The 16,906-nt window shown below is 36.9% G+C and overlaps 1 protein-coding gene across 1 annotated transcript; it reads left to right on the plus strand.

Moving 5' to 3' along the window:
- Nucleotides 1-11,171: 11,171 nt before the first annotated feature.
- Nucleotides 11,172-15,940, plus strand: s100z (S100 calcium binding protein Z). Its single transcript, XM_046868041.1, has 3 exons — nucleotides 11,172-11,281; nucleotides 12,211-12,370; nucleotides 15,324-15,940. The coding sequence occupies exons 2-3, from the start codon at nucleotides 12,230-12,232 to the stop codon at nucleotides 15,474-15,476; spliced, it is 294 nt and encodes a 97-aa protein (XP_046723997.1). The 5' UTR covers nucleotides 11,172-11,281; nucleotides 12,211-12,229; the 3' UTR covers nucleotides 15,477-15,940.
- The last annotated feature ends 966 nt before the right edge of the window (nucleotides 15,941-16,906 follow it).

Raw genomic sequence — 16,906 nt, forward strand, 5'->3', positions numbered from 1 at the left:
GGTGGGTCGTCTCTTATCCCAGAGATCCCTCATGTCTGTGTTACCTTCTGGTTCTCCCTTTTAGTTATGCTGCCATAGCGAGTCTTGCCGGAGTCCAAACTGCGCAGTGACATTAACTTTCATACACCAATAGGGACACTTAATAATCCATATCCTTCTCTTCCCATCACCCTCTTCTCTCTCTCTCTCTCTCTCTCTCTCTCTCTCTCTCTCGGTCGAGTTAAACATGCTCCTGAGGCTCCAGTGACCACTGTTCCTGCCCCTCTCCCCTCCGTGGATCTTTACACTTCTGTGCAGCTTGGGACGGTCTCTCATTAACACCTTGGGTGGTTCCATGTAATTCCGGAGTAGAACAGGTGCTTTGAGAATGGATTGGACTGTAGTTAATGTCAACAGTCTGCTACACTGACTCAGGAATACAGTTCGCTTCTGATCATCATCACTGTACCCCGCAACATTGTATATCTCAGATGAGGATGGGTTCCCTCTTGAGTCTCGTTCCTCTCAAGGTTTCTTCCTTATGCCATCTCGTCACCTCATCAGGGACAAACATACTTACAAAGAACATATTTACGTTTAATCACCACATTATCTGTGTAAAGCTGCTTTAAGACAATGTTCATTGTTAAAAGCGCTATACAAATAAAAATGAATTGAATTGAATTGAATTAAATTGAATATATATATATATATATATATATATATATATATATATATATATATATATATATATATATATATATGTGCTTGAATACTTGCTTGAATGTACATGATGTTCGTTAATAAATGAAATGTGCATGCACGTGTTTTTGGAGGTTTTTTTTACACAACAGCATTGCCGCGATTTGTTTGATGAAGGCATGCTATAAATCTACATACAGTACATGTTTGTTAACTGTCAGGAATCCACCTGTCACGCCCCCTTTGGCCCCCTTCGGCACGGCAGGTGCTTTCTCGGCCGCTTTCTGAAGCTCCTGGCTTCAATCGCGCACATATGGTGCTCGTTTAGCACTCATCACCAGCTCCTATTTAAACTTCCACACTCTCACCGTCTGTTATTGTTGGTATATGTTGGTTCACGGCGGTCGTTGTTATTCCTCATGCGTATCCCGGTACGTGCCTTCCCACCAGCACTCTCTCAACCGCTGCACTTTTCTTCCCAAAGCGCATCGCGGATTCCCCCGATCCTGCCGTTGTTAATTCTATGCTTTTGCTGCTCATCTCACGTTCTCCCATGTGCTGTTCAGCGCCGTGCTTCTACTTTCGCCTCCCATTTATCGCATAACATTTAACAACAAAAGGCATATGTGCACTAACTAACAGCAGAGATTCACCAGTATACAATACAACACCTGTAGCATCTGTACGGCTTGATTTTTCTGCCACTTTCACGAGTTCTTCTGCGACTGCACAGTGCCGATCGACATAACTGACGTAAAATGGCAAATTTTTCCCCCCTTGTGCTCGAGATATTAAGGTTCGGCGAAATAAAAAAGTCGACATAACCGATAAAAAATGCTTAGACAAAGCGAGAATTTGGCGGTTCCACTTTAAAAACGTCGACTTAATAGGGTTGTCGAGTTAACCGAGGTCGAGATAAGTGGGTTCCACTGTATATACACACATATATATATATATATATATATATATATATATACATATTGAGTATGGCAATGGTGGGTTTTTTTAAGAGAACTGGGAGGATGTTACTAGGACTCCTGGGAAGTTTGGCAAGGGTTTTTGGGGTGTGTTTCTGAGAAGAAAAGGTTCAGGTGTCTGTAAAAGAGAGCACTACACTCAGTAATGGTTCTTAAGATTACACTGACTCTTACCGTCATTTTAAACTATTACAATATTTTGTGTGTGTGTGTATGTACAAACATATATATACAGTGATGTGAAAAAGTGTTTGCCCCTTCCGGATTTCTTAATTTTTTCATGTTTGTCACACTTTAATGTTTTAGATCATCAAAGTAATTTAAATATTAGTAAAAGATAACACAAGTGAACGTAACATGCAGTTTTTAAATGAAGGTTTTTATTATTGAAGGAAAACAAAATCCAAAAATACATGGCCCTGTGTGAAAAAGTGTTTGCCCCTAAACCTAATAACTCGTTGGGCCACCCTTAGCAGCAACAACTGCAATCAAGCGTTTGCGATAACTTGCAATGAGTCTGTTACAGCGCTCTGGAGGAATTTTGATCTGCTCATCTATGCAAAATTGTTGTAATTCAGCCACATTGGAGGGTTTTCAAGCATGAACTGCCTTTTTAAGGTCATGCCACAGCATCTCAATAGGATTCAGGTCAGGACTTTGACTAGGCCACGTCAAAGTCTTCATTTTGTTTTTCTGGCAAAACTGAGACGAGCCTTTATGTTGTTTTTGCTCAGCAGCGGTTTTCGTCTTGGAACTCTGCCATGCAGACAATTTTTGCCCAGTCTCTTTCTTATGGTGAACATGAACACTGACCTTACCGAGGCAAGTAAGGCCTGCAGTTCTTTGGATGTTGTTGTGGGGTCTTTTGTGACCACAAGGAAGCCGCCGCTCCGCTCCAAAGCTCCAAAGTTCCGCCGAGGGCACCATTCCGCTCCAGTGTTCCGCTCCGCTCCAGTGTTCCGCTGAGGGTGCCGCTCCGCTCCAGTGTTTCACCGAGGGTGGCGAGAATGCACCGTTTTGCTTCAAGGTCCCTCCGAAGGTGGCGTCGCTCCTCAAAGTCTGTCAACCAGGGCTGTAACGTTACAATATCCCTTTGAAGGTGACTTTGCGGTTCCAGGTCTCTCGGAAGGTGCTGTCGCGCTTCAACCCCAAACAGCCACAGTGGGCACCGTCGAGCTCTGGAGTCCCTCCGTGGATGTTGTCGGGCCTCGGACTTTCGCAGAGGGCGCAATCGTGCCTCGGACAGCCACAGAGGGAACCGTCGCGCCTCGGACATTCACAGAGGGCGCCATCGTGCCTCTGGCATCCACTGAGGGCGCCGTCGCACCTCAGACAGCCACGGAGGGTGCCATCACACCTTGGACACCCAAGGAGGGTGCTGTTATGCCCCAGAGTCCTGCTGAGTCACTGCCCTCCTGAGTCCTGCTGAGGGTGATGCTCCGCTACAGGCCTCCGCAGTGGGCGTCGCTCCGCTCCAGACGCTCCGCTCCAGACATGTTGTGTTGTGTTCACCTGTGTTATCTTTTATGAATTTTTTAATTAGTTTGATGATCTGTAACATTAAAGTGTGACAAACATGCAAAAAAAAAGAAATCAGCAAGGCAAAACGAATTCAAAACACACAAAGAGCTAAAAGAATAGTCACACGGGAAAGCAAGGGTCATGCATAGGAAATCAAGAAACATAGACTTGAGAAATGGTTTGGTATGCACAAATAAAACAAAATACTACGCTTTAAAGCATTATAACCAGGAAGTGCACTATGACGCAAAAGTTGTGGTGGAAGGGGAACTGCCTTGGGTGTTGTGACAAAATCAATCTTCTAGGAACACCTCCTGGTGTTTTTCTACAAGGGCATCCCCAAGTACATGGTGCTGGTTTGTCAGGGTGGCTGCTATGAAACTCCAAAAGTTAAGAGTCCAGATGGTCATTTCTGTAAACCCAGCACTGTTTTTCTGGTTCGTATTCCTCCCAATCTACCAGGTACTGAAGTTGACCAGCCATCTTGCGAGATCTTAGAATGAAGCATACTATGTAGGCCGGTGTGCGTATGTGTCCAGAGAGAGTGGGGGTTCACCGTTATTCAGTGGCATGTAACCGTGTTTTAGAAGTGAAAAGCAGAGAGCTCCTCTGACCATGGAAATAGTGGGTTGGTAGCCCAGGACACACTGGATCAGTGTGAGGTTGGTGGAGGAGTAGGTTAAGCGTTTTGGGGTACTTTGCCCATAAGACAAACTCACTTCCCCGGTGTTGTAATCTGCTACAGTAGGCCCTGAGAAAACGTCCTAGTTCCTGGTTCACTCAATCGACCTGGCCATTTGCCTGTGGGTGGTATCCTGAGGTGAGGCTGACTCCTATCTCTAGCAGGTCACAAAATGCCTTCCGCACCCTTGATGTGAACTGGGTAACACAATACAGGATACTATCCTCAGGAAGGATATAATTTCTAAAAACATGGTGTTATAGCATGGTGTTTGGCTGTTTTCGTGACTGTGGGTTGTTGTACTTTCTGATGCAGCTTCTTAGGGATGTACCTTTTGTTGGAGGGGCAATTCTGCAAAGGGGGTTTGTTCATCTGGAACTGATTTTTTCAGATTGTCCCAATGTACTGGGGAGATAATGACAGAAGGGGGCAAGATGGTTTGCATTTCTATGTACCTGGTGGATATGTGACTGTGAAGTTTGCGTCGAAGAATCGCGTAAAGAATAACGCCAACCAGACTTGGTGTGAGTTTAGGCACTTAGCCCCCTTGAAGTACTGCAGATAATGGTGGTCAGTGATCACCTGGAAAGGGTGTTTGGCCCCCTCTAGCCAGTGTCTCTATTCCTAGTAGAGTGGAGGTGTGGTAATAGGTCATAGGTACTGGAGTAAATCAAGATGTCATCAATGTAAACAATGACACAGGAGTTCAACGGGGCCCGAATTATTTAATTGACAAAGGACTGTAACACTCCCTGTTCAAAGGTCCCACCCTAGTGGCATAAAATGCCATTTTCCACTCGGCCCCCTCCTTTATTTCGAATTAAGTTGTACGCTCTGCAGTTGTCTAGTTTGGTGAAGTAGCATGCTTCACGGAGCTGCTCAAGGGCAGAAGGGACTGATCGGAGTGGGTAAGGATATTGGACTGTGTTTAAACCAATGCAGGGTGTTGTCAATCCAATGTCATTGCTTGGGCCTTATTAAATACCTCCTACAGAACGTAATATTTCTTGGAAATGGAAACAGGTGCAGGTGGTTAATTTACATTTACATTCGCAGCATTTAGCAGACACCCTTGTCCAGAGCGACGTACAAAAGTGCTTTGAGTCTCTAGCAATGAATATATCTACACTGGTACGCTAGATTACAAACCTAATATAAATATAATCAGGGCTTTGTTCTGAAATAGCTTAGCAGGGCAGTTTCTGGTGCATGTTTATACAGTGTTCAAGGCAGTTTGAAGACCACTGGAGCACCCTTTGTTTAATACAAGATCACGGGATCTGGGCTTGGAGCTAATATGTAGTTTAATAGGCTTGTGTGCACGTCACGTCACTGACAAGCAGACCTTCCGCTTTTGCAACCTCTAAAGCAATGCTGGCAGCACTCGTGCCTTTTTTTAAAGCCAGCTTCTGCACCTGAGTTGAACACATGGAAAACCTCTTGGAAAACTTCTGTAACTCAGTTTCAGGGTGTAAATGAGCTTCTTATAACCTAGGCCATTTTTGTGGAGAGCAACAATTTTAATTTTTAAATCCTCTGAAATTTCTTTGCTATGAGGTGAGGTGCCATGTTGAGAGAATTATAAAATAAAACCACTAATTTGGAATGATAAGGATACACAAATTTGTATGGTCCGACAAGCAGACAAAAAAATTAACATGATGAATAGTACATGTGGCTTTGCATGGTTACAAAACATACAACTGTTACCATTTAGGGTGTACTCACTTTTGTTGCCAGCTATTTTGACAATAATGGCTGCACAGTAAATCTGTACTGCTATGCAAGCTACAGATTGATACTCTAAAATCTATAGATACTCTAAAAGTTTAATTTCTATAGTATTGTACCTTGAGAAGATATACAGTGGAACCTCGGGTTACGAACGCCCCGGCATACGTATAATTCAGGTTACGAATCGCAGTTTATCAAAATTTTTGCCCCTGGTTACGAACAATATATCGGGATACGAACGTCGCTCACCAAAAAATCGCAGGCAAGTTGGTTGTTTTTGCTCTATCCACGCAGCTCGTCACATCAGTTAGCATCCTGTGTCCCTAGCGAGAGCATTGTGTTACTTATCCGCTTGAACTTTTCCCGGCGGCAGCGTAACAACTCGTTAGTTGATGCTCGTGGAATGATGAGATGGACAACATTAGCCGATGCATAACCACTTTACTTGTTTTTATGAAGATAGATTAGCAGGGTTACAGTCTTTTCCAGTACAATACCCATAATGAATTTCACTCTGGACTTCAATACCAACTGATAGTAGCCTTAAAGAAACAGCTCTCATTTTCCTCTAATGCAACAATTGTCTCAGCGTTAGTGTTAATAACACTGTCTTTAATATTCTATAATATAATATATAATAATATATAAATAATATAATATAATAAGATTCTCCTTCAAACAATAACTCTCCTCCTCCCCTTCTCTGACGTCGTCTCCTGCAGCGAGTCTTCTCAAAGGAAAGTACCGGTAAAGATCTTTTCCTCTTTTGTATGTTTTTATGTGGTATGATTTTAATATAACATGTTAAAAGTAAATAATATTAGTGAATATTGGCTTTATTTTTATTTAAGTAATATTTTTGGTGGTCCAGAACGAATTACCGAAGTTTCTGTTCATTATTATGGGGAAATTTGTATCGGGATACGAACTTTTCAGGTTACGAATAAAGTACCGGAACGAATTAAATTCGTAACCCGAGGTTCCACTGTACTAAAATAGTTGCTGAAATGCGAGGGATGTAATAAAAAATTTTTTTCCTTTTTCTTTTTATTGTTGTTGTCTCTCTCCAGACGTACTTGATTCATTCTGATGCTCATTGTCAGGGTCTGGTATCTTGCCATCTACTTCTGAAATTATCAACAGCAAGAGATGAGTCATAAGTCCAGAAATATGCAAGGAGCAAGCAGAGCTGAGCATGTATAGAACATCAGGATTAAGTCTGGAAATCAAGAAAAGCCATAGTAGGAAAAAATTTATCAGTATCTGTCAATGATAGAATGGGAGGGAGGAATACACTTTATTATTTAAGTTTGACAATGTTGTGACAATAATAAGTGGTAAATTTAATAAATCAATATAGACAGAAAATGCACCTTTAAATGCAATTCCTTAAATATAAGTGGTGGCATGAACAATTGCAATTCACTGTTGAGGAGTGACCATTAGGTTCTTGGTCACTGATCTACCCAAGGCCCTCTTTAACCAGCTTCTCAGTGTGGTGAAGTGAACAGTATGGTCTAGGAAGAGTCCTGACTGTTCAACATATTCCATTTAAGAATTATTGAGGCCACTATGCTCTAAGGAACCTTCCATGCAGCAGAATTCTTTTGTTGTCAATCCCAGATCTATGTCAGTCCTGTTTTTATTAGCTCAGTGACTTGTTTTTTTGCCTTGATATGCATTTTCAGATTTTACATCTTATATAAGCAAATGTTAATCTAAGTCATGTCACAACCATTAAATATGACCATTGGACAAATGCAAAGACAGTTATGATAAGAACATTTTATTAATATTCAAGGCAGACAGGTCCAAATCTAAATTCAAAATCCAATATACAAAACATGCATGGGTTAGGTAAACAACAAGAAACAAAAAGGTGAAATCAAGACGAGAACATAAACCTAAATAAAAAAAGCAGAAAACAAACTTGTTAAATGCAGCAAACGAAGAATACGACATTGTGAAATACAAATGGACTCAAATGGGTATTTAAACACAAACCATTCAAAGTGTACATACAATTTCCATGGCTATGTATCTATTAAAAAAAATGTCAGGGATATTTTTGGGGTGAAGAAACACAGACAATAGTTTTGCAGTTCATTACTTAATATTCTCTGAGTAACTGCTGTTCCTGCTGCTTTCATTTTGTTCTTCAACTTTATTGAGTAACTTCTCTTTGGCATAGTGAACCTGTTTAATTGTGCTGACTGTAACTTACATATATACTCTTACAGGTTAAAAAGCATGTTGCTAATATAGCTATCACATTTAGATATATTTTACATTTTATATGCTGTTATCTATTGATAGAGACTAAAATACCTTGCAGGAAACAGAAGCCTAAAGAGCCAAATGGTTTTCTTTTGATTATTCATGTTAGGGCTAGGTTTAGGCATAGACATAGCTGTATTTAGATGGATGAATAAATATAATAGAAGCTCCTCAAATGTATAGAAAGTGTATTGTGTGTTTGTGTATCTGCATGTGCCTGTGTTTGTTCATGTGCATGCTATGGACCAAATCATCCCACATAGATAGAAATATTTGACAGATATAAACTTTTAGTGATTAGTAGAAATTAAATGTAAACTTTATATAATGCAAAATTGAAAATAATAATAATAATAATAATAATAATAAAATAAAAGAGCTAAATGCTTTTGGTTACTGGCAGTCTATCCAGAAGAAATAAGATTAGATTAGAATTTGGAGCAGGTCCATTTCTATGGTTTTATTTTTTATAGCTTGTTATACTATAATTACATCTTAAGCTCATATGTAAATTATTACTTTAAATTTATATTTGCCACAATAAGATTGTATTTTTCTATAACTACATTCATGATCCAATAATGTGGTCATATCATCATGTCTGCCACAGACCTCTAGCCAGTGGAAATTCATGTCACATGTTAATTCAGTCATATGCAAGAGTTTTATCATAGAGGGAGGATGGCAATCACCTAGAGAATCTAACACAGACCAAAACCAGTGCTCCTGGGAAAATATTTCATCATCCTAACAAACAACATTTTCAGGCTCATGAGGTGTGTGTGTGTGTGTGTGTGTGTGTGAGAGAGAGAGAGAGAGAGAGAGAGAGAGAGAGAGAGAGAGAGAGAGTGAGAAACACACCTGGGTCTTTCTAATTAATTGATTGTCACACTTCCCGTTCCAATGTCCTATTAATGAGCATGTACATGTATGTGTGTGAGTGTATATATATATAGTGTGTACATAAACACACACACACACACAGAGAGAGAGAGAGAGAGAGAGAGAGAGAGAGAGAGAGAGAGAGAGAGAGACCATCCATTTGATGTTGGCCCTACTATTTAGTGCAAGTTTAGATCTGAAATGCTCCCTCTTTGAGCATATATACATCCCAATACCTCAGTATTGTCAGAGAAGTAGAGGAGAGGATCTTGGAATTAAACATCAATGACCATTAGTCAATATAATCTTCTGTTGGGAGTAAGTCACTCCACTTGGTAGGTAAGAGGTTTGCAGATTGAAAGCAGAAACTAGTATTTTTTATGCAGTGACATTTTAGTTTTTTATATTAAAAATACATCTCAGCTCGCAAAGCCTATTTTAGTAATAGTATCTCCATAAGCTTCAGATCACTGCTACACATGGTGTAACTGAAAGAGCATAAGGAGTCATCATCAGAAAGCTTATTTCTAGCTGCCTGTATTCACAGTGGAAATACTTCTGTCTTGTCAGTATTATGTAAGAGCAAGTTTCTCAACCTTCAAGGTCTAATGTTCTTAACATTAGAACAGATTCCTCTTTATAAAGCTGGTGTCTATAATAAAGCTTTACCAAAACGGATGGATTAATACAAGTATTGATAGGTGTCATAGATAAAAACATATACAAAAAACATATACCAAATATATACAATATGTTATACATATTGTTGAACACCAAATTGTATGTTATGTATGCATAGATATATATGAGTATGAAAAAACATACAATGCAATCATGAGGTTTTAAGTTATTTATACTTTTTATACTTTTTTTTATACTTATTTATTGAATTATACTAACTAAGCATTTACTACAGAAACAAATGCATACTAACACTATATAAGTTCATTTCCAGCATACATACGTTAGCCTTAACTGTTTAATATTCTTTTAGAAACTGTGTTTAACTTTTTTGCATCATGAAAAAAAAAGAAAAAAATTATAAGGACTTCTTTCTGTGTATAATTTGTAACATTTAGCTTTTAGCTAAGTGTATAAGAAACACAAATGTTCAAATTAAATGATATAAATTCTTAGTGAACAAGTGTTTTGGGAAAACAATGTCCCGAGTGACTTAAACTGGAGGCTTGTTTATCCGGTAGCACAGATAAATTTAGAGAGGCACAAGATGTGCTATATAATGACTCTGTGTTAATAAAAGGGTAGGTTGGGATTTTCTGAGGTGTAGCAGGTGTGTGTGTAAGTGTCTCTTAATCTCTAAGGTGTGATCTCTAGAGTGTACACGGCAGGTGTACTGGTACAGCTGGAAAAGGAGTTTCCATTTAAGTACTACATTATATTTATTAATAATATAATTCAATAAATCTATCAGACATGAAGGTTAATTTATTATTGATTTGTCTTCATTATGCAATTTGGCAATTTATCTAGTGTTAGGGGGGGAAACAGTGATAACAGGTTGAACAGGTTGGAAACAGGCATGTACAGTGTTATACCACAGTACAGAATTTTTATTAAATTGCTATGTTATAGTTATTTATATAACATAAAATCCACATACAAAACATTTTATCCCAATAAATCATGCTTGCAAAGCAAATAAGCAAATAGGAAAAGGGTATATTTTTCACACATTCAATTCTGCACTGTGTTATTTATTATCTTTTAATGTCCTGTTTACTTTATTAGCAGTTTCCTCAAATTAGTAAATGATATTAACTCTATAAGAGAAGATTTTCAGTATAATGCTTAAAATCTTGCTTGAACTGATAACAGATATGCAGACAGATATTCAGTCTAAAGTGTAATATCAAGTCATCCTTTGTATGGCTCAAAATAAACTAAATTAAGTTTTTGGGGTAGACTTCACATATTCAAGTCCTGATGTGAACACTATTGACAATGATGCTTGATGCTCAAAAGCCCTCCAATGTTCCCCTTTTTTTCACAGCAAGCTAGAAAACTGATTTCCAATTATTTCAGTATATATCAGTGGCACAAATTTAAGGGGCAACTGCAACTTCCCATGTCTAGATCTTGTGTTTATTTTTGATCTGGCATGTTATGAATTTAATTTAACCCTGTCTAGGTCTAAATTAACCCAGGTTTGTCAATCAACATGTTTAGTTATATGGCCTACTTAATTCATAGTCTGCACATGTACATCACTGACTATTATTTCTGTTTATTAAAGTATACATACAGTGGCAATGTGGTGTATGCTTCTCTCACAGTGTGTACCTGTGTGTAACAGGCATTAGGAATTATTGAGGAATCACCAGGGGATCTTAGCTGAACGTCATATGTCACCATAACAATGGAGGAGGGCCTCACTCAGATCGGAAATTCATAAACAACTTGTCTCAACACCCTCAGGCACTATTCAGCTTGAACATCCATAATTCTCAAATACTCCAAGAGTGACTGGACCATCTGTCCCAGAATTCACCTTTTTTGCCGTACTCAGGTAAGCTTGCTTGCTCACAAAAATATCCTGAATTAGTATTAAATTCTTATTATTTTGTGTTTGTTTTTTCTACCGTAAATGATTACTTAGACTTGTCATATAAGCTGATTTACCTTGTGGATTGTTCGATAATTTAAATTATATATCTTATTTTTTCCAGTGTGTTGTTAAGCCTACACACTTTATATGAATGTATAGAGTTGAATTTGTGTGCATAATTTTTTTAATGTCTGGTTTATAAAGTTTGAGGAAATAGCTGCATATTTTCAAACCTAATAGTAAAACAAGTGTATTTAAATATCACTAGCAGCTTCCTTTTGATCATTTTTATTATTATCTTTGGCATATCCATACGATTAAACACTCCTGAATGGATTATGTGTAACCCGTGATTTTTGAGACCATGTTATTTTCACATCTTTCTGAGAGGTTTAGTATACATACAGTATATAAATCCTAAATTAATAGATCAGGTTTTAAAGTATAATTACAACCTCAATTTAGTCCCCAGGCTGTCCATACTTTAGGCACCAGGATGCAAGTTTGTGTGTGTGAAGGTGGGACCTAGTGTGTGGCAATGATAATGAAGCAGATGCTCGGGATTTAAATTTGTTCAAATAATATTTAATGCTTTAATAAATAAAATCCTTATGTTCAGCAACCTCTGACAAATTTGGATCATGCATAAATGTGATCTACTTAATCTTTCCTTTTTATTTTGTCTCACATAAATTAAATATGCATATGCATAATAAAGCTAGTACATGAGGGTAGACTGTGGTGCACATTATGCATATAAGTGGACCGAGGAGTTGTAGGTTGTTTATACACAGCTAAGACTGTGCTCAAATCAATGCTTAACTTGATGTTTAGTACAGTTTTAGGAGTAGGATTTTTTCTGTTTGTAATTTTCTTTTTTTTGTCTGTAGTGTACTCTGTGCAGTGATCATGCCAAGCCAGCTGGAGGGAGCAATGGATGCTCTGATCCGTGTATTTTACAACTATTCAGGTAACGACGGAGATAAATACAAACTGAACAAAGGCGAGCTGAAAGAACTTCTGAACAGTGAGCTGACAGACTTCCTCACAGTAAGGACACACACACACACACACACACACACATACATTCTTTGAAGAAGAATTTAAAGACTTAAAATAATTTAGTCTTTCATAATTCAGCTATGCTATATTAAAGTGAAAATTCAGGTAATTTAGAAACCTGAAATTAAATATTTAAATTAAATTGTATTTACTGTCCACAAGTCCTTTTTGATTTAGTACACAAATTAAAATTTTGGTGGGACATTAATACTGGCTGGTCCTAGATTTTTCAGCCTTACAGCATATGCAGCAGAGGTGTTCTGTATATTCATTGTTCTGTGTATTTATTGTCCTGCAGTAATCTCATTCTATTGTGTATTTACATGTTACATAATTTACCATATACGGTACTTTTTATGTACATTTTCATGACCTGAATTATTTCAACCTAATAATTTTAATGTGCAGACTATGAAATAAGTAGGCCATATAAACTAAGCATGTTGATTGACAAACCTGGGTTAATTTAAACCTAGACAGGGTTAGATTAAATCTGTTGCATTTCATTATTAACATGTATATTTTAAAGTCATTACAAAATCAGGATGAGATTCTGTGACTTATTTTACACCAAACACACATATAGAGCTTTCTTTTCATACAAGGAACCATTCATTACGTGCCTCACAATACACTGAGCGATTAAACAGACATGGGACAGGACTCATACTTGTGAAGCCAGTGTTTAATCCTCTGGATTTATTATACACTATTGGATATAATGCCATCCCACCTAAATTTGTATTTCTCTTTCATGAGCTTTGTGGGTATTCTGAGCTCTGTGCAGAAAATGAAGATGCCAATGTTGCAATGTATGAGCAACAAAACAATAGACTTATTAATCTCATTAAATCTGATCAAATGACATCATGAACTGCCTAAATAAGGTCAACATGAATAAACAAAATCATACAATTTGACAAGCTTTTAGTCTGTATTGGGAGCACAGTTTTACTCCTCCTCTATGGAAATCCTGCCACTACAGTAAATTTAAGATGTTAAGATGACTGATCCTGAGTGGTACTTTCCTTGTCTTCACTGAAACTTAAAAACTGCAAACTGAAACATATCCTAATTTCAACAAGAGGCATCAGGTAACTGGAGGTGACTGGCTTTCCATCTTAACTGCTTATTCTGCATACACTGCATAGAATTCAGCAACTAGTGCTTAGAGTCATGACCCAATAGATAGCTTCATTAACACAGGTACTTTTGACTAGAATTCAAGTCAAAAGTAACTCCCTAAGCAGATCTGGTGTCCTAAATAATGGGAGATGGTTGACACCACAAGAACGTTACCTGTGTGTAGATTTGTTCTTATACTGTAGAATGAGGATCTGAGAATTGAGAACAGGCATGACCAAAATTGCATAAAACCTGTGCATAGTTGGTTGTCATGCAGGATTACTTATTACTGTTAACAAACCAAAGAGAGCAGGGCAAGTCCAGAGAAAAATGGCTGCATGGCAACTATATGCCTTGCAAATACTGCATCATGTATCATACAGATAACAATAATTTGGCTGCTGACTATTAACTATTAGCATAGTATTGTTCATAGTTTTATTACATTGCTGGGAAAAGTATTTGATTTTTAATATGAATATTGCTAAATATTACTAAGTAATTGATTTTTAAACTAAATGTTTTTTTTGTTTTTTTTTAATACAAAGAAAAATGTAAAGAAAGAACATGATTAAACACAAAACACTGATTTACTGAAGGCAAAAGGTAATGTAACACATCACCCATGAGGAACAAGTTGTGCCATCTTTGGCAGTAGCAGCTGCAATAATTGAAATCTTTTAATAACTGGAGATGAGAATTTCACTGTAAAGGGGTTTTTAATTTAATTTAGTTACATTGGAATTTTGCAACATTTCTCAGCATTAACTGCACATTTAACGTCCTGCCACAGCATCTCAATAGGGTTAAAATCTTGATGACTTGACCACTCCTGAAACTTGATTCTGGATCTTTTGTTGTGTTGTTGCATAATCAAATTACATCTCAGATCATAGAATGATGGCAGGCATTTTTCTTCAGGATTTCTGGGATTGTATGGTGAATGGTGTACTTTAAACTGTTAAAACTTTATTTAAGTGATTTAAGTGACTGAAATTGAAGATTTAACAGCACTAGCAGTTGAACAGAGCATAGTGGGTCTAGTCTAACTGAATGAAAATATCAATTTATTGTAAATGGGTGAGATGGTAAGGGAGCATATTATTTTGTTCACTAAATAAATTCTTTTCATTTTATGTTTATTCAGGTTGTCTTTGTCCTAGATTGTGTTTAAAGATCTGAATCAAGGAATCATGACAAATATGCAAATCTTAGCAAGTGCCCAATACTTTCTATGGAATAGTATTAGTTTTAACAGTTTTCTGTGTAGCGTAAAGTAGTTTACGCTACACAGAAAACTGTTAAAACTAATACTATTCCATAGAAAGCAAAACGTAATGTAAACCATCACCCATGAGGATCAAGTTGTGCCATCTTTGACACCTCCAGGATTGTGGTGATTTTGGACCTTTGTTTCTTGAGTTAAATCAGAATGGACTTTTGTTTCACTGTCTGTCCAAACAGCAAAATTTTAGTCTATATTCATGTTTATGTTACGATACAATGCCAAAACCTCAGATTAACCAGATTAATCCAAGGAAACAGAAAGGTTATGACACTCAGTCTCATATGCAGCTCTTTAATTGATAAATAACAATTATTTTCAACCATGTTGATCAGAAAAAAAGCATCTTAGAATGCAAAACATGTCAAATCTTCTGCAAAAGCATTCCTCAGCTGTCCAGTTTCCTGTAGCCCTCAATTCATATCTATGTTTATATTAATTTAGCAATATACAAATATTCTGTTATGGTTTTACCAATTATTGTCGAAAAAAAATCTAAATAATCTTGGTCTCTGTCTTTCTCTTTCTTAGTCCCAGAAGGACCCTATGCTTGTGGAGAAGATTATGAATGATCTTGATTCCAATAAAGACAATGAAGTGGATTTTAATGAATTTGTGGTTCTGGTGGCAGCACTGACTGTTGCCTGCAATGACTTCTTCCAGGAAGTGCAGAAAAATAAATGAGAGTGCAGAACCTTGCAATTTATAAAATAGATACAGTATACTGTATGTTATAGTGATAAAAGTTCTGTCAGGTTGTGGTTGTGAATGTGTACAACAATACCATTAAATCCTTGTGTGTAAGATTTGTGTGTATAAATTTCTTGTTTATGTGTGTATATGGATCAGAAAACTTTGCCCTTAACTACTGTTCACTGGATATGTTTTATTTCAAATTTATAAAATAAATAATTGACAATTTTACCATGAAATAAATTCGTTTACACTGCCTTATAATCTGAAATTTTAAATTGCTTATTTGTCATTAACTAATGTTTTTTTAGACACACTGAGGTGTACCCAGGCCAAGTCAAAGCATCCCTATTGCATCATTTAGGGTTTGTCATAGATTTCATTCACAATTGCTGTTAATAAATGTTGATACAATAGTATGCAATATATTTAATAAAACCTGTTTGTGCAGAACAGTTTCGAGTTATGTTTCATTTGTAATAAATATCACTGTCCACTGTTAATTAAACTCTTGATTAAAAAAAAAAATACAGATTATATTTACTTCAAAGGAATTATTGATTATTATTATTAAAGGTAGCACTATATTACAAAACTATCTATAAAACTGTTAAAAAGCCACTTAAGAAATACATCTAATTTAACTTAGGATGGCTCTTAGAACTTTTGGAAGTTGGATACAACTTTAATTAAATCTTGTTCCTGTTGGATCTTAGTATAGACACCATTAATAGACTTGTTCCCATAGATCCAAGAGACCTGCTTGGTTTATATTCTTAAAGCCTATCTAAGATGTATATTTATCATAGGTTGTTAAGTGATTTTATATAGCCTCTAGATTTGGTCTGTACTTTATATGATGCAAGATTGGTATTTCTTTGAAAAGGCTATTTAAATAGATCATCATTGTTTTTTCCAGTCTTCAGTTTTCTAGTGTCACTATGCCTAGTGAGCTTATTAAAGCCTCAGGTACTTGCCTTTGGCTGACAAGTGTGAAGCCTAATGTGGTTTTCTGCTGTTGTAGCCCACATGCTTCAGGGTTCAGTGTGCTGTTCAATCTTCCTTTCTGCTCACACAGTTATTTTTGTGATTATTTGATTAACAGTATTGTATCTGTCAGTTTGATTTTCTGAAATACTCAAAACCAGTCCATCTGGTACTTACATCCATACTGCAGTCAAAGTCACTTAGACACATTTTTGTCCTGTATTTTTGTGATATTTGACATTAGCAATTGACTATACTGCAGCCAAATGACCGAATTCTAATTGTATGTTTGTGTTGATGTACAAGATCTGGTGGCCAGGAAGTATAATAAAAAAATATATATTACATATTTATTATAAAAGCTGTAAGATATAAATATTGAATATCGTATTGAGTTTTTAAAATATGTTTTATTCAGCAACAAATGGAACCGA

Source organism: Silurus meridionalis, chromosome 15 (assembly GCF_014805685.1).
Source record: "Silurus meridionalis isolate SWU-2019-XX chromosome 15, ASM1480568v1, whole genome shotgun sequence".
Taxonomy (NCBI): domain Eukaryota; kingdom Metazoa; phylum Chordata; class Actinopteri; order Siluriformes; family Siluridae; genus Silurus; species Silurus meridionalis.

Bases quoted from the DNA above. Each gene is read 5' to 3' on its own strand.
- s100z (XM_046868041.1), top strand. From the start codon at position 12,230: ATGCCAAGCCAGCTGGAGGGAGCAATGGATGCTCTGATCCGTGTATTT. The intron at 12,371-15,323 runs GTAAGGACACAC...TCTCTTTCTTAG, and splicing joins AGCTGACAGACTTCCTCACA to TCCCAGAAGGACCCTATGCT.